Source organism: Pogonomyrmex barbatus, unplaced genomic scaffold (assembly GCF_055798465.1).
Source record: "Pogonomyrmex barbatus isolate J1 unplaced genomic scaffold, ASM5579846v1 scaffold24, whole genome shotgun sequence".
Classification (NCBI taxonomy): Eukaryota; Metazoa; Arthropoda; class Insecta; order Hymenoptera; family Formicidae; genus Pogonomyrmex; species Pogonomyrmex barbatus.
The window spans coordinates 607,018-628,763 of NW_028297121.1; the positions used below are offsets into that span (position 1 = coordinate 607,018).

At 41.4% G+C, this 21,746-nt stretch overlaps 3 protein-coding genes across 3 annotated transcripts in view; 2 read left to right on the plus strand and 1 right to left on the minus strand.

Moving 5' to 3' along the window:
* Positions 1–21,746, plus strand: part of LOC105427732 (uncharacterized) — a 142,728-nt gene that overhangs the window by 89,899 nt on the left and 31,083 nt on the right. The window lies entirely within an intron of this gene.
* On the plus strand, positions 92–1,446 carry LOC112553053 (uncharacterized). The gene is made up of 3 exons (XM_089078588.1): positions 92–750; positions 851–934; positions 1,044–1,446. Exons 1-3 carry the CDS (start codon positions 667–669, stop codon positions 1,233–1,235), a joined length of 360 nt encoding a protein of 119 aa, XP_088934714.1. The 5' UTR covers positions 92–666; the 3' UTR covers positions 1,236–1,446.
* On the minus strand, positions 11,027–12,596 carry LOC148936297 (uncharacterized). The gene is made up of 2 exons (XM_089078587.1): positions 11,932–12,596; positions 11,027–11,849 (listed from the first exon to the last, which is right to left on the minus strand). The coding sequence occupies exons 1-2, from the start codon at positions 12,372–12,374 to the stop codon at positions 11,438–11,440; spliced, it is 855 nt and encodes a 284-aa protein (XP_088934713.1). The 5' UTR covers positions 12,375–12,596; the 3' UTR covers positions 11,027–11,437.

A 21,746-nucleotide genomic window follows, 5' to 3' on the forward strand; every position in this document is an offset into this window, starting at 1 on the left:
GAGATTAACCCGCGGACTTCTAAATAATTATTCTCCTCCTCTCTCCTCTTCTCCTCTTCCTCCTCTTCCTCCTCTTCCTCCTCTTCTCCTCTTCCTCCTCTTCCTACTCTTCTTGTGCCAAAGCCAATGCACGAATATGTTCGTACAAGGGTATTAGCCATGGCAGTTGCGTGGCACCAATGAGAGGGTTATTGTCAATGTAATAAATACGTTGTTCCTCCACAAATATTACAAAGTTACCACGATACTCTACTCCGTTGAATCTTGCGCGGAGAATGACGCGTGGTAATTCCATTGCGTTGCACTCAAAGTTCTTCATGCAAAAAGCAATTGTTTTTTTTCACGCACCAGTGATTCTTTGCGCACAAAAATTATTATCGAGGCCACGTTTCAATGCCTCCACAAGACTCATTGCATGAGACTGAACGCGGCGTGTCAAGAGAAGCGCCGATACTCCGGCTGCTATAAACAAATCGGGGAGACCTATGATGATGATGATGATGTTCCGATTTAAACAAAGAAATTGTCGATGATATATAATGGGTCATGGGGTGTGCAGGATCACAGTAGATGGAAGTCTAATGTGAGAGAGAGAGAGAAAAGCGTGCATACAAAAAAACGCAAAAGTATCGCGTAGTGTCTAACGTACACGTTCAACGAGAAGAAATGGCAAGTGAAAAGACATCGCAGGAATTCGATTATTTGGCGTATATTAGAGATTTGTTAAAAATTACTTATCCAACTGAAGCAGTAAGTATATTTATTCACATCTATCTTTCTAATGTTTAAAAATATTATTAAACTCAATATTGTAAAAAATATTAAACTCAATATTTTTGTAATTTGACAGACATTATATCTCGATGGTATCTCAGTCGTGGAAACTGTGCAAGTACGGAATCTTATAAAAATTCAAATACGCCACCCGAATGGAGTACGTAACTTTTTCTCCTTTTTTTCTTTTTTCTCTCTTTTTGTCTTTTTTCCTTTATTTGATATGTAATGAATTGTGTGAAATTGAGATTTTTTATTATTTTTTGCAGTACTTATGCATATATGATATCAAAATTAATGGTTTTATGAATATTAATCATCGGCGATGGATACGGTATCAGCGTCGTCAACACAAGGAGTATTTATACTTTTTATGGGAAGAAATTACTCGCGAGGACGTATTTGATCTGCAGAGACTCTTTGGTTTACGTCCATATGAAGATGATGAAGAAGTGTGGTGAACAGTGTCTACAAGATATTCTCATTATTTTGAATAATTACATAATTGAATAATTACATAAGTAATAAAGATCCACAAATATATATATATATATATATACAATACAATACAATATATATACAATAAATATTATAGTATATACAATAAATAAAAGTGTATGAGTTATTCTTTTGCATTAAATAAATATTAAAAAAATTTTTCACTTTTTTAAATCGTGATTCAATTTCTTTGTCATGTCCATGCCCGACACACTGACCTACATTTCTGCTCGACGCGCGCGAGTCATCCCGGCAAGATAAACTTCTCGGCGTTATATGATAAGAAGCGGTACGTCGATCGTTAGAATTATCAACGCATGGAAAAGAAATAAAAAACATAATTCGTATATCATATTTATTTTATTCATGGTTATCTGACCACCAATTAAATAATTTGAATACATTTTGTAATGCGCAATTAATATAGTGATATCCGCATAGTATTATCAGCGTCCAGATTGTTTAGAGAATCTACGTTTTCGTAATCAGCATCCAGAGTCTCGATGTACACGCGCTCATCGTCCAGAAGCAAATTCCACAGCCATTGTCGTTTTTCGTGTCCCTTGACATATACGACAGCATCGCTGTCATCGTCGTCGTCGTCGTCGTCTTCGTCTTCTTCCGTTCTATGCACAGCCTATGTAATCAAACTCTTAGCTTTGCTGTATGGAATCGTTCCGTCGTCCCATCGCAGTCTATGGTAATGATGTATCACCCAACGTGCGCGAGACTTGTCGGCACTTGCGAGGAAATGCCATGGTATAGGGCTTGCGAAAATATAGTGAGAGAGAACGGTCCGTTTTCTGAGAGCGGCAAACTCCTTTACAACAAACTGTCCTCCAACAAGAAAACCTTGCAGGTCTACGAACGTTGGCACGACCATGACGAGCAATTTTTCGAGACTGCGGTCGATTTCGATGTATTGTAGATTTTATTGTCTCTCTCTCTCTCTCTCTCTCTCTCTCTCTCTCTCTCTCTCTCTCTCTCTCTTCTCTCTCTCTCTCTCATGTGCCAGCGATGCTCTTAGGTGATCTTGCGTACAACATTGGTCAACGGATTGTAGTGAACCACGCGATCGTGTATAATGAGACAGTACGCGGTGATATTCATCGGTACGTTCTCCTTAGTCTCAAATTCCAATCTCACGTCCACGGTTGCGCTCTTGACCGATTCGTTTTGTCGAGAACAATGGATGATTACGAATGGACCGTTATGTGGAAAAGACGAGACTCGGCTCGAGATATTCGTATCCGTAGTAACCCCTGCAGAAACGCGCGTACGTTTCATACAACACGGATCATCTGTTTTTGTCGAAATCAAGATGCATATCGTCGTACGGATAACATTCCGAGTTCAGATAGAGTTTCACGTTAAGTTGCAGTCGTCGAACCGGCTTGTGTCCTCAGCCATGACATTTTTGCGACCTGTTTGCAGAGCAAAGATGACGTATCGCGGTTTCTCGAGCTGAGTAGCGGTCTTGATGGCCCACGAATGCTTGGTTGTACGCTGTAACAGCGGAAACTCGTACAGATCCCACGAGCGAAAAGCCATGCTCAAGTATCGTCCGCTCTCCAAAGTGCGCAGCATCGATAGTTTTTTTATCTCGCTCAATAACACGTGCGGCATTCGCCATTGTATCTTGAATAAGTCGATCACGGGATCCAACGCCGAATTTCCCATCAGGCAATTGTTGTCGTTACGAGATCGTATCAAGATCAATTCGTGACGAGCGTTGATTATCACGCGTCTGTAATCCTCGCAAAATCCCAACAGTGCGTAGAGAGGTACGCAAAAGTTAAAATATCCATCCGCGCTGGTATGCTCATCCCAACCGGCATTCCTCAGAATCACGCTTCTGTCGGATGATGTCGTTACGTAATGTTTGAGCATGCTGGTTACGTCCACGTTTCTGTTACGATCAATCTCCACACCATCAAGTTCGTATCGAATCTCATCGAACAGGAACGCGACAAAATTATTTCCCAGCATCACATCAGATCCCTCGACAACTCTGTTCTTCGTTAGTTTTCCCTCGATATATAGAAAGCTTTCGTACGGCAATGTGTACAGATCCTGTTGCTGTATAAGTATTCTTATCTCATCGCTGTACCCGAACGTCGTATTGGCAAACGGGTTGTACGCATGAGTCTCAATCTTGACGATGCGATCGTCGAAGATTGACTCGTCTTCGATGTTTAGGATATCAGTCATTTCACAAGTTGCGCACCGCGAATCCTAAAGCTTGTAAAAATTTAACGTTCGACGCGTTAAGTTTCTTCCTCTTCTTGACGCAGCCGGATGAGCGAATATTGTCGATCGATGTTTTCTTTGTAAAAGATGCTATCTCTCTGCGTATGCTTCGCTTCGTTCAACACGAGCATCTCAAAATGTCACGCTCGCGTTATCGCTGTCGCCGTCGTACGTGCAATCTGACGGTGATCTCTTCTCCTCTGAAATCGAGCAATCGTCCGTTCTGGTCAACAACGCGTATCGTTAGCTCCGTAATGCTCCGTACGATGACTGGCAGGTAAATGATCTGCATCGGCCTTTCCGATATCTTATATCCTGGCGGCACGCTCGGTGAATTCGTGTATCGTGTGCACACTTTTGTCGTTGCTGTATGCGCCAGCGGTCATGTTGCACTCTACACGGATAATGTTTACGTTCATTATGTTGATCGACACGTCCGATTCGTGCCACCTTCACGGTTGTAGTATACTCGAGAAACCCAGCAGCGATCCAATGTTATGAGGCTTGTTAAAGTTTATTCTGTAGGCGCATTTAATCTCACACCTCATCGTGTTGTAATTTGCGCGGAGCACTATCGGGTATTCTCCAATCTCGTCATCGCCGCGCGCGGTGTCACCAGCGTTACCCTCGGGCGCGTCGCGTCGCGGACGTTTCCGTAAAATCTCACGTTTCAAAAATTCATTTATGGCATGCAGTTCATACGACCCCTCGGGAATCGTAATTTCTGCATCGTCTTTGCCAAAATAAAATGTATTGTTCGAAGCGTTTACATTCGGTATCGTGTGATAAGTCTCCAAAATTGTTAGACCAAGCTCGTAGTCATCGTCGCTCAAATCTATAGCTGGAGAGTAATTTGTCGCGAGAACGCCGCTCTTCCCGCTCAGCGTAAGCGTCAGCGACATGATGGAAAAAGCGTTCGACGAATACTGAGACGCCGCGACATTTTGTCGGACTTTATAAATTCACGCGCGTCGACTGTTTTGGAGAAGAAACCACAAGCACAGCTGTCCGCAGACGCTCTGATCGTACGTCTGATAGGACGTTCGATTGTACTCTATCGTAGCATCATCTCCGAAATATCGTATCAGTTCCTTGGGCGGTCGAAGATTACCAAAACTGTCAAAGTATATAAGGCGATTGTTTCTCTTTGCGTACGCTACCCAATGAGTACCGGGGCCCGTCGTGTCGTCCAGATTTACGATACCATTTTCATTTCGACGCGCGCCGCTAATCGGTAATGCGTCACGCATAAAAACGCCTTTAAAATATGGTACGTGCATACAGCTGGTCCAATTGTACATTGGTGTTACACCCGTAAGTATTTTTATCGTCTCTTTGGCGTTTTTTTTTCTTTTTTTCTTTTTTTTCGCTGTTACGCCTCGTCCGCCTTTGTACGGGGCGAGATACAGTCCTCGTCCGTATTTGTACGGAGCGAAATACAGTCCCTGTCCGCGCGTTTCCATCGCGCGACGTTGCAGTTCTTCGAGTGGACGTTGCGCGACTTTCCTGTCGTTTATCGCTTTCGCCACGCTGGCCGCTCCGCCGATTAAGGACCCGCCCAAAATTGGCAAAATCGGTAACACACCACCTCGCCGTTGGAAGTATTCGTTTCTTTTTTTTGCCGGTTTTTTTCTTCACCTTCATACCCATGCCGATCTTGGCTTTCATCGCTGCCCAAACGGCTGCAGCTGCAGCTTTCTCGCTCAGAGCCGAATCTCTCGCGATGACGCGTCCTAAGGCTTTATCGGCGAGTACCTTGTCCGCCGCGTGTCTGTCGGTAAGATCGTTGCTCTGAGAATACGCAATATTGTGTTCACGGCACGCCGCGTCCAGTGGATTTATGCCCGTTTCACCTTTGGCTAATCATTTTTTCAGCCGAGTACCCGGACCGCAAAACTGATAGCCGGGGATATGTAGTTCGAAAGGAAGCGCGTTTATCGCTCGATTGAGCAGACCTCCAATGTAGCCTTCGTTTGACGCTGCTGCTGGCATAGGCCACAATCCTTTATCTTCGGTGCAGGACCGTCTATATGATCTCGATCCCTCGATTGATTATAATGCTCGACGCAACGACGATAGGTTTGAACCTCCAAATCCGCCTTTATATACTCCGGAAGCTTGTCCCACACGTGATCGATATAATTACCACACACGCGTAACAGTACGACCTTCGGTATATATTGCAACTGCTCAGCGCTCAAATCCCGAATATCGGAGGGATGCGACAGCGCGAGATACATTTTTGCTACTGAGCGATTCGTGGTTTCGCGCGCCTATAAATAGGCGTTCGATCGAAGCCTAGATAACGCAGTGCGAACATGAAATTTGTACGGCAGCCGCTGACGATACGCGTCGCGAACTGTGACGAGAGAGCGCGAATGATGGGAGACATCGCGACGGAGCGCAAGCACGGTGAAATGTTACCGAGTACTATACGCGCCATCATTTGCGGGCCGTCGAATTGTGGTAAAACCAACGTTCTCATAAGCTTGCTCGAGAGTCCGCACGGTGTACGTTTCGAGAACGTGTACGTATACTCGAAATCACTGCAACAACCGAAATATCGATACTTGGAAAATTTACTAACATCGATAGAAGAAATCGGCTACTTTACGTTCTCCAACAACAGTGACGTCATTCCACCGAGCGAGGCACGTCCCAATTCGATCTTCGTCTTCGACGACGTTGCGTGCGATAAGCAAGATGCTGTGAGAGAATACTTTTCGATGGGCCGCCACTCGAACGTCGATTGCTTCTATCTCTGTCAGACGTACGCGAGGATACTTAAACATCTGATACGCGACAATGCGAATCTGCTGATTCTGTTCAAACAGGATGGTACCAACTTGAAACATGTTTACAACGATCACGTGAATACCGACATGTCATACGATGAATTCTGTGCGTTATGCCGCGATTGTTGGCAGCGCGAGTATGGATTTCTAGTGATAGATAAGGACAGTCCGCTTATCAATGGGCGATACAGAAAGGAATTTAATACGTTCGCGGTACCGTAACGTGGTTAATCGATGTCGATATGTGGAGCAGGCAACATGGATAACACCAAAGATCGCGAGAAAATAGCGAAACAGATTGCGAAAACGAGCGATTCGATTCGCAAAAAATATCGCGCTTTAAAAATTGGTAAAATAGCTGAAGATACAGCGTTGGAGAAACGCTTCAAGCCCATCGTCGAACCTCTAAAACAGATTGTTGAAAAAACCGAGGAATCTCAATCGATTGAAAGAGAAGCAAAGGATCTCGGTATTAAGAAAAAACAAAAACGTGAAGACAGCGATAACGACAACGATAACGATATTACTACTACTACTGACAAGGATTCATATTGGACGGATGTTGGATGGTTGAAATTAATGCCGCAGTCTAAAAAACAACGTACAACGAAAGAATTGAAAGCCGCGTCAGATTTACTCGTGTTCGAGTCTACACCGATACAACCATCGAAAGATCCACCGAAAGAACCACCGCTGTTCCTGCAAAATGAAGATGTTTTCGAAACAAAAGACGCCAGTGAACCGTCATTCGAAACAACCATCAAACAGAGTCTGCAAACGCAACAAGGTCGAGAAGCGTTGCATAATCAGCTGGGACCATTAGGGCAAAAGTACGTAAGCCCTCTTCTCGATGATAATGGAAAAAACGATACATTTGATCGCGTATACGGTGTTTATTTCGATAAAAACAGGTGCAATGCTTAGTGACAAGAAATTTGACGTTGACAAAAATGACTCCATAATCATAGACAATGTGAGATACAATGGTACACCAGGATTGTACGAATTGATCTTCAAGAGACTTCCCGATGACGCGGTTTTTACCGAGGATGATAAACAAACGTATAAAAGTATATTGTTAACAACAAATGCTCATAGACGTGGTCACAGCGCCCATAATCTCATCAAGGACAATAGGGGATCCAAGTATATTAACATCATCGCTCCGCTCGTATCTACGTATGGAAGTAGCGGGCGTAAAAAGGGTGCAGGCGTGAGCAATATACCAGCCGCCATGAAGTTAAACGACAACAAGATCGATTACGTGCATTGGGACGATCCCAACGAACTGATGGATCGACTCCGATTGCTCGACGCTTCGCATCGAGCTGGTAACAACGCTCACGACAACGAGATGCTGTCGATCATCGAGGAACTTCGCGAAGCCGGCATTATTATAAATTAATCGCGTATCGACGAAATGAGCCAGTCGATTAACGTCAGTGAGGAAAAAAACAATTTTAAATTGTATATCTTATTTACTATTAAACATCGTTGGAACATGCTATCCGATGGACGTGAAAAAAATGTTAGCTCCGAGAGGTGACGACTCGTTGAAGAATTGCACGCTCCGGCGAGAAGAAATTTTTCACGAAGACGTGTCATAATTCGGGGATACGACGATCTGTGGCAGGCTGACATCGTCGAGATGCGTCCGTACTCGAGTTTCAACAGAGGTCATCACTACATACTCACCGTCATCGATGCGTTGAGCAAGTACGCCTGGGCCGTACTGCTCAAGAGCAAGGTCGGAAGCGAGACGGGTAACGCTATCGCTAAGATAATTCGAGAGAGCGGAAGATGCCCGAGAAACTTGCAAACGGATATGGGAAAGGAATTTTACAATGCCGATGTGCAACAACTCTTGAAAAAACACAACGTTAATCATTATTCCACATATACGGTGTTGAAGGCATCGATCGTCGAGCGATTCAGTCGCACGCTTAAGAACGACATGTGGAAGATGTTTACGCTCAACGGCACTTACAAGTGGGTCGATGCGCTACCGCGTCTCGTGTCAGATTACAACGCGCGCAAGCATCGCACTATCGGCATGCGACCCGTTGACGTAACTCCCGCGATCGCTAAAAGACTCTTGGATACGGTATACAGCGCGATAAAGATCGCAGGTCCAGCAAAATTCAAAGTAGGCGAATCGGTACGCGTGAGCAAGTACAAGACAATTTTCGAAAAAGTTGGTTACACGCCAAATTGGACCACCGAGGTGTTTAAGATCGTTAAAGTGCAACGTATTAATCCCGTACCTTATCTGCTCGAGGATTATCGCGGAAAATCGGTCGCGGGCGCGTTCTACGAGCACGAATTGCATCGCGCGACTCATCCGGACGTGTATCTCGTGGAGAAAGTACTACGCAAGAAGGGAGACAAGGTTTACGTCAAGTGGCTGGGATTCGATAAATCGCATAACTCATGGATAAACAAAAGCAGTGTGATTTAATTCATTTTTCTTCTTTTTATAATGTATTAAAAAAAATAAATATACACTGTATACATGTATATAAAGAGTTTTTATTATTTTTTTCTCCCATTACATTTTTTAAACTATACATGTATGTAACTTACGAGAACACATGTAAAACTGCATTATAAACAATATATGTATTAAGCCGAGTATACATTAAATAAATCGAAGAGAGAATTAAAGCTAATTCCTCAGCAAGCAGGATCTTGGTTGCTATTATAAATTATATATAAAATAAATTTGAACAACTAAATTTTATTGTAAAAACTACATATAAAAACTACAAAAAATACATACATCTATACTACATATATAACAGTATCGTATAAAACTACAAGAATGCATACGTTCATACATACATAGATATGATACATAGGTACGTACATACATACGTGCATATATGCATACATATAAACTATATAAAAAATATAAAAATATATGTACATTTTATAAACATGTATATATTACAATGTATATATTACAATGGAATCCGCCAATGTCCCCACGGTAACGTCTCCGTCGAATCCGGTACGATGTATCGTTTGTCGTCGTACGGACTCAGAGCGATTTTCGACTCGGACACCGTGTATACTTGGTATAGCTTGGATCTTATACACGATTGGCGACGAGTCATTTCGATCTCTTCGTTCAAGCACCGCGTATAATCGTCGAACGTTATTGTTCGCGTAACGACGTTATTCTTTACACCTTTCATCTTTTTAATATCTTTTCTGCCGTCCACCCTCACCGCGTACATCTTCGCTCTGAGTCCGACGAATTCCGTCATTATCGCGTTATTCTCATCCTTCATTAGACCGGGTACTTTTTTATTCGCGAGAGGCATCTCGTACGCGTTGTTCGTTGGATAATCGATCGTATCGAATCTAGCGATATCGCGTTTCATCGCCTCGTACGCATCATCGCACTCGATGTGGTATACGAGACTGTCCGTGTCGGTGTACATGATCTTACATTTCTCGCGATACAGCGGTGACATGTATTCGTGGTGAAATTCGTACAAGCAGATTTTCGATATGTCGAGTATACACATACCCACGTAAATCGGCTTGTTGAATTTTACCTCGAGTTTACGCAATTCGACGGCGATTAAGTTTTCCGCAAAGACGCTGCGCTGTGAAAATTTGGTTTCGCGATCATTGCCTCCGCGCCATGCCGTCCGTCCCATTTGGTCAAAAGTTTAACGTCGACGTAATTGCGTACATTTTCCATTGTTTTACCGAATACTGCGTTGTTCATTAATTTGTACAAATTTTTCTCAAAATCATTTTTCGCGTACGTTCTAAAGTGTGTATTGAGTTCGATGTAATTGCGGAGCCAGGCGGATTGAGCAAATTGTAGTACGCGATATATCTTTGCGATACGAAGACCATGACGCGTACATTGCTGCAGGTTGCGATAATGGATGACGTACCGCTTCTTACGTATAACGTCGCGAGAAGTTTATCCTGCCGCGTGCCGGGTGGTTTATCGCGCGTCGGACAGAAAGATAGGTCAGTGTGTCGATCGTGTAAATGATGCGGATACTCGAGATCGACCTCGAGAATATAACCCGTAGACGAATCCGGAGCGATCGCGCTCGCGTCAAAGTTCTCAATGTCTTCCATCCATCGAAATTCGGCATAGGGCAGCGGTTGACACATCGCCCATCCGTACAGATTATTTACGTCAAAGTACATAAGGTATGATGACGGTTTCGACGGGTCGTACGAACGCATGTACTTGTTATTGGCCTGCGCGTATCTGCCGGAACATTGACTGAGACCGCCGCGTATACAGCGTTCGATAAACATAACCATATCGATGTCGGTGAGCAACTCAAATTTTACGCGCGTATGTTTCAACATGGCGTCCCACGTGAAACCTGGCAATGTGTAGTAATGCGCGGGATCGAGTCCATAACTCGCGACGCAACTTTCGCGGAAATTTTCGAAAACGTCGACCAATAACAAGACATCGGTCTTGAGATATAGATCGCTGTATTCGCCGAGCGTTCGGATGGAGAACCGCTGCCAGATGTTCGTGGCGTGCGCGTAATCGTTCTCCGACACCGTGTCATCGGTCAACGAGCTATAGAACGATTCACGCGATGGTAGGCGCGTGTTCTGCAGCTTGTCTGCGCGATCCACGTATTCGTACGGAAAGACACCTTTGCGCGTCAACAAGTCAAAATTTTTGTTTGAGACCGTGGAAAATTCGGAATGTAAAATTTTTAATTTTTTTTTCGTTAGAAAAAATGCCAATTTATCAAGGCTGGTATTTAAAAACTTGTACGAATCTGTGACCGCAAGCGTACGCAATTTCGTGAATCTGATCCCTCGGTGGTATCTTTAACGTGTTTTGTAAACGAAATATATTTTTCTTTTGTTATCGGCAGCACGTCGAACCTGCCTTCGAACGCCGTAGCTATTTCCGTGATGATAAAGTGCGCGTCATAACCGGATAAATTGTGAAATACTATGGAAATGCAATATGAATCTTTATAATTTAGATTACAATTTGAGTGCGCTGGACCACAGTAACGACCGGTAAGATGGCAATGATCGCGTATCCGCGTGTCGTCCGACGCAAATGATTTCTCGCAAATGTGACAACGCGTCGCGCTACGATATGCCTCCCACTACTCTCTCGACAACGTTTCCATGGGGACATTCGCGGATAACAGAATTTTTACTTGATGCGCCAAATCTTCGAGTTGCCGAACGAACCACGCAGCGCAGTCTTCGCCGCGACAAAATCGATATATTGATAACGCGTCGTCGTACGAGCATCGCACGTAGTATCTGATGCTAAATACCTCGTGCTGCTGGTAGGTGTACGATGCATCTTCCCTCTCTGCCGGTTCCGTTCGCCGTAGTACGCACTCCAAGTCCGCGTAAACGATGAATGGAAGTCGTTCCTTATTCGTGTGGTTCTTGAATTCGAGCCACTTGTCGTCCTCGCTCAGCAGTCGGATGGCGCAATCATTCATCTTTTCGCAGTCCGTTGTATGTGACTGCAATCTTTCAGACGAACTGAAGTAATGTAGGCATCTGCAAACGGAAAATATGATTTTTTAAACAATTTTTTAAACAATTTTATAAGAGAAATAATAAAATTTGTTAAAATACATACCGGTCGCAAAAGTATTTTTTGCATTTCTTCTTGTTTATTTGCGAGCTCACAAGGTGGGACAGATCTTTGATGTACGCGAAGTGCCCCGCGTTGTCGTCGCGCGGATCCTGCACGTACAATAGATTTGCGTGCTTCTCCATCTTCCTTGATGTCAGCCGTATCGGGAGAATCTCCTTTTTCTTGATACCGTAGACGTTGATTGAGATGTCGTTGAGATGTTCGAACTTCTTAATTTGGTTCAACGTCATCGGAAACGTAATATCTTGCAAATTTAACACCGTATAATGCGGGTACGACAATTCCCGATTTGTATTTCTTTCAGCCGGATGCAGAGTCGCGACCACCGACCACGCGAAACACGCATTGTCATTGGATCGTACATTGATCACCGCTCGCTTTAACATAATTTCCCGCGGTAATTCGATGTAACATCCCGCGTGCATTGGATTATATTTGTTCACGTTTACAGTCAAATTTAGAATTCGCGACAACGCCCATCCACTGTCGCGTTCTTGGAATTCTTCGAGCGACGTCAACGTGGGTTCGATAACGTACTGCTCGTACCACTCGTCCAAATTTGACACTCGAAAGACTTCACTATTTTTAGTGTTTATACTTTTGTTCGCGCGTTTATCGCCCGTCACAAATTCGCCGTTATGCAGTGTTCACTTTCACACTATCGTGTCTTTGTACAATGTCTCGTACTCGCTCGAGCACTACACCACCAGCGTCTTCTAAAAATTGTCGCGGCTCGATATAGTCCACATTGATCACCGCACAAGTCAATATACGGCTTTCAAATGCCGTATCGATTTCTCGCCAAACGAGAGATCCATTGTCTTTACTGGTGCTCGCGTACTCACCACCAACGTGCAGGAAACGTCTTTCTAGTTGTACTTTTGCACCCGCGAGTCGCGCGATCCTCGCCACCGCAGATTGTCTATTTGCAACGGTGAGTCGAGGACGCTTAACACGGCTAAGTTCCTCGAGTTGTTCGATGCACTCCTCACATCGTTGCAATCACGCGAAACACTCCACCAAGGTAACGACTTGGCTGCACTGCTCCAGCAGCTCGTGTTCCACTCGCTCTAGGTGTTCCATATTGCAAAATCTTGATTCTTTTAAATTGTTGTACTGTCTCATCCAAACAATTTTACATTTTTTTACTTTCTTTTTTTCTTTTCTCTATAGCTGCTTTAACTCGAAGCCAGTATACAAAGCGTTGTATTTCCGACATGTCCGGAGATTGATGGGAATAGAACAACCATATATGATTATCCTCGCTTCTTGGAATTATCTCTGCTACTTTTTGCCGCGAGAGAGGTAGTAATATATTGTATGCGTGTCCTCTATAATGATAATATGTGCACGCTTCCAGAATTATTTCCGCTCTCTCAGAAGGAGCGGAGAAGCAAAGAGTCGAATTGTAGCGTCCCTTAATTCTTGGACGAGGAATCGGGAAATGGGGAGTTGAGGTATAGTGTCTCTTTATAAAATACACCGCCACGTTCACTGGTAGATGAGAGATTGAATCCCATAACGGAGAACTTGTTAATTCTTCCAATGACCTTTCCATATTGTTTTTATATCACACTCTTCCACTTGCATATGACTCGTTCACAATGTTGTCTTTTTTTCAATTTGTGCAAATTGGGCACATGTTGCATGGCATTATTATACAGACGGACTGTTGGCAATTGGAGCAAAATCGGCTGTTTAGCGCATTGAGAGTATCTATCTCGTGTTTCCTAACGGCATACAATACTCCAATGTCAGTGTCCGCCAGACGAACCATGCATTCGGCACACAGAGTTAGTACACCACCCGTTGAATAATAAAATTGTATTGAACAATACTTTTTATTATTATTCAACGCAAGGAGTTCCGAACGGGTGACAATTTTTTCTGCATAATCCGTAAGGTCATCACTTTGATCACTTACGTAATTGCTATCGTCAGACAATGCGTGCTCTTCATCTTCAATATCAATGTCAATATTGTCAATCTCTATTTCTTCTTCATTTTCAAACACTTCGTCCACTATATCCACAAAGTCTTCCTCATCCATATTAAACACATTTTCTATATTCAACACATTATCCATTTTCACCGTCACCTATTTTTTTCACACACATTAGACTTCCATCTACTGTGATCCTGCACACCCCATGACCTATTATATATCATCGACAATTTCTTTGTCCCTTGTCGGAGCATCATCATAGGTCTCCCCAATTTGTTTATAGCAGCCGGAGTATCGGCGCTTCTCTTGACACGCCGCGACACGTACGCCGATTTCGGCGAAAAAAAACCATCATAAGTCTCTCTGATTTGTTTATAGTAACCGGAGTATTGACGCTTCTCTTGACACGCCGCGACACGTTGATTTCTACGAAGAGCTATCTTTTCGGGCTCTTCCTAGAAAACAAAATTTGAACGTCATCGCGCTCCTTTGCGAACATGTCGCTACATGTTTGATTGCAACAATGAAATTCCTAGAAAAAAGGGGGAGGTGAAAGGTGGGGGGATTAACGGTTTGCCATGTCAAAAAATTTACGCGATCAGTCCTCCTCCATCGAACGATCTGCACAAAAAAGGTACTCCGCTCCTCCATCGTTCGAACAACACGCACTGTATTCCGCCAAAGAAAACAGTGCACCGTACAATGGCGAAAAACAAAAGAAGGAATGTAACGCGTAAGTTTCACCTGCATTTTTTTATTTTTTTCTCTTTTTTCCAATATTGTGCAGTATTATATATTTAATTTCCACAGTATTTCGGTGGAGCGTCGCGCGGTGCGCTTACTGAGCAGACGTTACACTCTGACGGCCACGGGTTACAAATTTCTGGAAATTGGAATCAACGTTGGTCCACCGAGCTACGTGGAGATCGCTCTGGGAGATCATCGGGGACAGAAATTGATACTGTCTCTTGAAACGTGGAAGGGACTCTACGAGCATCGATGGAATATCTATAAATTGTTGCTAAACGATTACAAAGACAATTTTATAAGCGTCGGACCGTTAACCGTCAGAATTTGTCTGATGAACGACGTTACACTCGTACATCTTGAATCTTTGAACGTACGCGTAACGATGATCGAATCGACGTTACGTCGAATGTTTGCTCTGAACGAATGTATCGATGTGACGTTCGACTCGTCAGATTCGTTGATACGATCGATACCAAGTATACGCGATTCTCCAACATCGCGTCTGTTGTAACAGATCCCGAGGAAGTGCCGAACGCGATACGCGATTGCGATATCTTCGATAGACGTCAACTCGTCGATTGCGAGTTGTTAGCTTTAGTTTTTAGTGTATAAGAAAAACACATGTGAATAAAAAAATTTCACACTTAAAAATGTATTCAATTTGTTTAAAAATATAAACATATATAATATGCAAAAAACATGTATTTCTTTCATTTCTTTCTCTCCCACCATAAAATAATTAGAAAAATAACATTCTCCATAAGAGAGAGAGCCGCAACGGAAGAGATAATAGATATATACGAGAGAGAGAGATATTTATTTTTTACTCGGCGGCGGTGGCGGCGGGCGCGGCGGCGGCGGCGGCGGCGGCCCCCTCCCCCCTCTGACGTCATGTCCACGCGTCCAATTTTTTATATCATCTTCGTTATTTATCTTTTGGTAATTATTTATCACAGTGCTCTGAAGGCATCAATCGTCGATTCAATCGCACGCTGTTTACATTCAATGGCACTGGGTCGCCCAACACGCGCCGTCCCCCCTCCCCCCTCCCCGGAGCTCCTCGGTTGCGCACAGTTCCCCCCGCACATCCGCACCCCCCTCAACGCTTCTGAGTTAGCACCCGGCTTATATTCCTACTGCGATCGTTTCGATGATTAGAAGTCAAGAAGTCAGAATCATCGAACGAGCAGGCTAGTTGTGAGAATAAAAAACGAAAGAGTCAGAACTAGGTTTATTAGCCTCGTCTATTACTCGACGCCGGCCGAACTTCCGGACTCTCACGTACATGTTTCGTTGTGTGCGGCATCCTCATTCCCTGACTCTCTCATGACTCTCGTCTTGAAATTAACATCACTTCCGCTCATTCGGAACACTGCCCCCCCCCCTCTCAAAATTGTCGTCTCGAAGAATTTTATGGAACTTCTCTGCTTGAAAGGCCTTCTCTTTTCCGATGAAGATTTCAGTGAAGAAGAGTATCTTACGGCTCCTTGTTCGAGCTATTGCTACGGGGCTGTTTACTGAGCGCTGTATTCTCGGTCCCAATCTTCTGCCCCATAGGAAATAGTTAGTCGCGAAAATCTGTCCCTTCTTCTTTCTTGTCACGTCAATCTTGAATCTTGTGTTCTTCTTTTTTGAATCTTCGGACGGGAAGGGGAGGGATTTGCTTCCGTAGAGCCTTCGTTGGATTCCCAAGTCCCTGCCTTGGCATTTGCCCTATGGCCCATCGAGAAAACTACGGTCATGAACCACGGGCAAGGCACGGGCTTCTTTAAAAAAAAAAAAATTAAAAAATTAACCTGATGGTCGGGCAGCAAAATAAGAAGATCCTCTTCCTCATGACGTCCTTGCACTCATTTTCATAAAAACTCGAAGAAAACAAAAAAAAATAGAAACATAATTTCTTAATAAAATAAGAACATTTTTTAATTTAACATTTCTCTCATAAGAATAACATCGAATAACACGATAATATTTACATCACAGGTTCCGACAAAATAACAACTAACATTTTTTCTGAAAATTTCTTCTCTCCTGATATGGAACCAATCTATCTAAATGTACGATTTTATTTCTATGCCTACTCGATTTTTTAATGCAATAAACATCATTCTTTTTTTTTTTACAGTCACGAGACTCGTAAGATTCCTCTCAACTACTTTGCAACTTAGGGACTCTACTTAATACTCTTATAGAATTATAAAATCATACTTTCTGACTCAAGTCTCAAAATTTAATGGCCTACCTTTACGATCATAATTTAATTTTGTTCTCTGAGATCTTAAATTCATACGTTGACTTACAACATTATGAATATGATCCAACTTTTCCTTTAATTTAAAAGAAAATTTTCTTTCCTGAGGAACATTGCTAGTATGTGGAGGACATCCTCGAAAAAGATCCAAAGGCAAGATCCAAAGGCTTTAATTCCCTATCAAAACACAACTCCGAGTAAAATCAATTACCTCATGTTTAAAATAATCTGTACGCTAACAACTCAGCGATCCCAATCTTTCTGATTTTCCGGGATAAATTTATCTAAATAATTCAATAACATTTGATGTTGACACTCTACTTGACCATTGGATTGAGAATAGAATGGTAGTCCGAGTTTTTTCATTCCCAACAACCAAGATAGTTCTTGAAACATTCGCGATTCAAAGTTCCTTCCCTGATTTGTGTCCAATTCCAACGGCACACCATATCTAGAAACAATTTGACTTACAAAAACTTCCGCAACTGTATTGGCTTTAACATTTTTTAGTGGAAAAGCCTTCACCCATTTGGAAAAACAATCAGTCATTTTCAGTAAATATTTATTCCCGGAAGAAGATATTGCTAATGGACCCAAAACATTCGTATCTAAAATAAATTTTTCTGTCTCAGTTGGATGAAAGGATGAAATAGGAGAAGAAATAAAAAACCGTTTCAATTTCTCAAATGCCTCTTGACATTTATCATCCCATTTGAATTTACATTGATTTTCTGTTAAAGAAAACAAAGGTTTTGTAATTTGAGAAAAACTTTTGACAAATTTCCTATAATAAAAATAAAATCCTAAAAAGCTACGAACCTGTTTCTTATATCGTGGAACAAGCTAATCTTGAACGGATGCAATCTTTTCAGGATCTGTAGAGATTTTCTTTTCAAAAACCTCATGTCCCAGATATTTTACTTTTCTCTCAAATGAAGAACACTTCTTTGGAGATCCAGGTTCGATTCCTGGCTGAGGTGGTATTTTTTCGCAAAAATAATTACGAGTTTTCACGACTGGTTCATGGTCGGGCCCCGCCGTGACGCACACCCTCCCTTCTTATTCGGGGGCTCGAGCCATGCTTGATGCAATCTCTCCTGTCGTGCTCCAGGAGGACTATTTGTATATTTGCCAATGGCGTTGGAGGGTGTCGCCGCTGCAGTCCGACCTGCATCCATCGAGAGAATAGGACCATCATCTCTCTGGAGTACCGGTCGTGGGGATTCGAAAGAATACATGTATATATGTATATTGTAATATATATATATATATATATATGTATCATTGTATTGTTGACGTGTTATTCTAAATACGTTATTTGCGATAAATATCATCACATGCCTCGGTAGTCGAAAGGATAAGATGCCTGCCCGGTAAGCAGGAGATCCAGGTTCGATTCCTGGCTGAGGTGGTATTTTTTCGCAAAAATAATTACGAATTTTCACGACTGGTTCGTGGTCGGGCCCCGCCGTGACGCACACCCTCCCTTCTTATTTGGGTTAATCTTCAAATTTATTGATCTGAGACGAAGAAAAACTTCCCATCATATCTTCAAAAGTTTTGCTGAAAATAACATCATTAAGTAAACTGAACAAATTTAATATTTGATGAAGAACTTTTTTTATTAACTGTTCAAAAGCCGCCAGAGCATTATATAACTCAAATGGTATAACAGTAAATTGTAAAATCATAAACCATTTCCAATAGAAAATGCTGTTTTCTCCTTATCTTCAGGACGAAGTTTATCTGCCAATACTCATTTTCTAAATCGAGAATAGAAAATCCCGGAATAAGAATTCCCGGATAATCGAGCAAGACGATCATCTATGCTTGGTAGTGGGTAAGAATCTTTCTCAGTGACAGCATTGAGTTTCCTGTAATCAATACAAAATCTCAGTGTTTCGTTTTTCTTTTTCACAATCACCGCGGGCGAAACCCAAGGACTGAGATTCTTCTATCACATCCTATATTTTCATTTCTTCCAATTCAAAATTTTCTCCACTTCACGAATTTGTAAAGAAATGCGCCTCAGAACTTACTTAATAGGCTTTGATCTCCCAGAAATAAAATGCTCGATAACTGAATAACTGCCTGCCATAATGTTTTCGGAACAGACATCTTGAAATTCAATAATAAATTAAAAAAAGATGTTTCTTTAATAATAAATTTAGAAAAATGTTACGAATTACTCAATTCTTCGGAATTACTTGTGAAGAATTCTGACAAGAATTTTGAAACTTTTGAAACCTCTCTTTCAAAATTATTTATATGTGAATGAGAAAAATCTTCTCTTCCGGAATCAGTTTTTGCAAATACCAAATCGAAGATCCTGGATTTTGTCCGACTTTAATAAGGAAATCCGCCCCCAAAATATATTTGTCTTTTAGATCAACTACGAACATTAGAAATTCTAAAGAAAATTTTCCTAATTTTACTTGTATCAAAATCTTAAAATCAATGGGAATTTCCTCCTCAGTAGGATATATCAATTTCCTATTTCTTACACAAATTCGCTGCTTACATGATTTAACTAATTCCCTACTAAGAATCAAAACATCGAAGCCTATGTCAATTTTGAAAACACATCCCTGCCCATCTATAATACATTACCATGAAAACAAAAATTACTTGAATTTCCACTTAAATTACCCCCCAAAGTTCCTCTATTTTGAAGTCCCTTTCAATGCCGAGCCCCGCGGATTCCTTACGCAAAGATCGGCAAGCCCGCATTTCACTGCTTCGAATTAGAAAAGACACGGAAATGTTCCGTGGCTCCACATTACCAACATTCCCTTTCATTACGGGGAAAATTTACTTTCTCTTTAAAATTTCCAGATTTTCTATGACTTAAAACATTCGTCTTTTGATTTTTAAACGTTTTATTTTGTTCATTTCTTGTTCTTAAAAAATTTCGTGTTCTTTTTGCCCTTTCCCAAAATTAAATCTTCCATTATTATTAGAAAAATTATAATTTCTCAAAAAATTATAGTTATTTTTATTTCCAAAACTGTTTTCTTTAATAATTCTTATCGCCATTGCTCTTTCAACGGCAGCTCTTAAAGACGTGAACCCTTGTAATTATTGTAAAATTTGTTTTATATACACGTATGTAAGCGCAACAATAAATTGCGAGCACGCAATTTTATCCTGTAAACCGAACGAACACTCCGGATAAGTGGGATAAACGCTGTAAATCCAAATTAAGAAAAGCTAAATTTTTTCCGAAATTTTGTTTACGATTAATAAATTGCATATAAGTTTGTGCTGAAAATTTTTCATCAAAATATAATTCTAATCGTGAAATCAAATCACCGAACTGCGAATTTTCCAATCCTATACCTCCATCCAAAACCCCATGCATCTTACCTTTATGACACGACGCTAAGATGACAACCTTTTCTGCATTCCTCAATTATTCGCACGTGCAATCAAATTAAATTGCGTTAAAAATTCACGCCACGGGACACTTCCGTCATAGATGTTGGGCTTTAACTTGAAACTGAGATTTACGTGAATAAAATTAGAATTGGGGATGGACTGACCTGGCATATAACGTTGCTCCTCCGCTGTTCAGATTCCCTGCTGACCGGAGAGCAAACAAGTCTCCGATCTACGATGAAACAGCGTATCTCTCAGCACACTTATCCCTCAAGAAACAAAGCTTCTCCAGTGTAAATCGAAGTCTCCGTCGTTCCTGGTTCTTCCGTTCGCACACAAGTTCTTTTTCTTGCCGAAGCCTGTTGCACTATTAGAATTCTCAAAAACCGTCGTTCCGTTGCACTTTCAGACTTCATCAGCGCTCGACGCTCCGCAATATTAACAACGATTTGTCCAATCGATCCGTTCGATCCGCATAATCCCGGATGAGCCTCCAAAATGTCGCAGTGACGGCGAGCACTCACGAAATAAACCAGATCGCTTTATCACAAAGAATAAACTTTATTAATTAAACGAGAACAACTGAATCAAAAGAATATTCGCAAGATGACAGCTGCTCGGCGTGCGTGCGTGCGTGCGTGCAAGATAGTTAATACCTATATGTTTAATATCTAATGAAGAAATTAAGAAAAAGAAGAAATTAAGAAATTAAGAAAAAATGAAAGAAGAAGTTAAGCATTATGATCTAGAACCAAAACTTTGTTATTTTTCAATGTTTTTGTGAATGAATTACCAACTGCATTACGCAACATTACTTGTGAAATTTCTTTAAAATTCATGACTTATATTGCGCGGAACGCAGTTTAATAAAACAAAAAATATTTTTTTACGAAGCGCATTGCACGACGAAGCAAATGCTCAACACGATACAACTTATTTACGATGTGTATTTGTCATAATGTCACGTTCTTGTACATTTTCGGATCAATACGTTCGAATACTTTATCCTGGGATTGGATTAATTTGTGTATGAATTGGCTCCAAACAACGAATTTTATTAAGTTTATTTCGCTGATCTTTCTTATGGATTTGTTTAAAATTTAGATAATTTACTTTGAAATCAATTGATAAATCAATTTATAAATTAAGACTTTGTTAATTTTAAAATTTTGTATTTGAAATTTGTATTTAATTTTTAATTTCTTGTTGTTTGCGAGATAAAAAAGAGATCTCGATTTGATTTTATTTCTTGATATAATTGGAATCTGATTTTCTCCAAACAGATTTTTCATCTTCTTTTAGGCATTTAAAAAAGTATCTTATCAGAGTATCAAATATAGCAACTTTATAGTAACATTCTCCAGCTGCTGACAGAGGATAGTTTATAAACAATCTTACAAGAGGAAGGCGTAGACTTAGGACGTCCTATTCTTTTAATAGGACTTAGTCCTATTCTTTTGTTCAAGTATTCTA

Bases quoted from the DNA above. Each gene is read 5' to 3' on its own strand.
- LOC112553053 (XM_089078588.1), top strand. From the start codon at position 667: ATGGCAAGTGAAAAGACATCGCAGGAATTCGATTATTTGGCGTATATT. The intron at 751-850 runs GTAAGTATATTT...GTAATTTGACAG, and splicing joins TTACTTATCCAACTGAAGCA to ACATTATATCTCGATGGTAT. The intron at 935-1,043 runs GTACGTAACTTT...TATTTTTTGCAG, and splicing joins AAATACGCCACCCGAATGGA to TACTTATGCATATATGATAT.
- LOC148936297 (XM_089078587.1), bottom strand. From the start codon at position 12,374: ATGCACGCGGGATGTTACATCGAATTACCGCGGGAAATTATGTTAAAG. The intron at 11,850-11,931 runs GTATGTATTTTA...TTCCGTTTGCAG, and splicing joins AAAAAATACTTTTGCGACCG to ATGCCTACATTACTTCAGTT.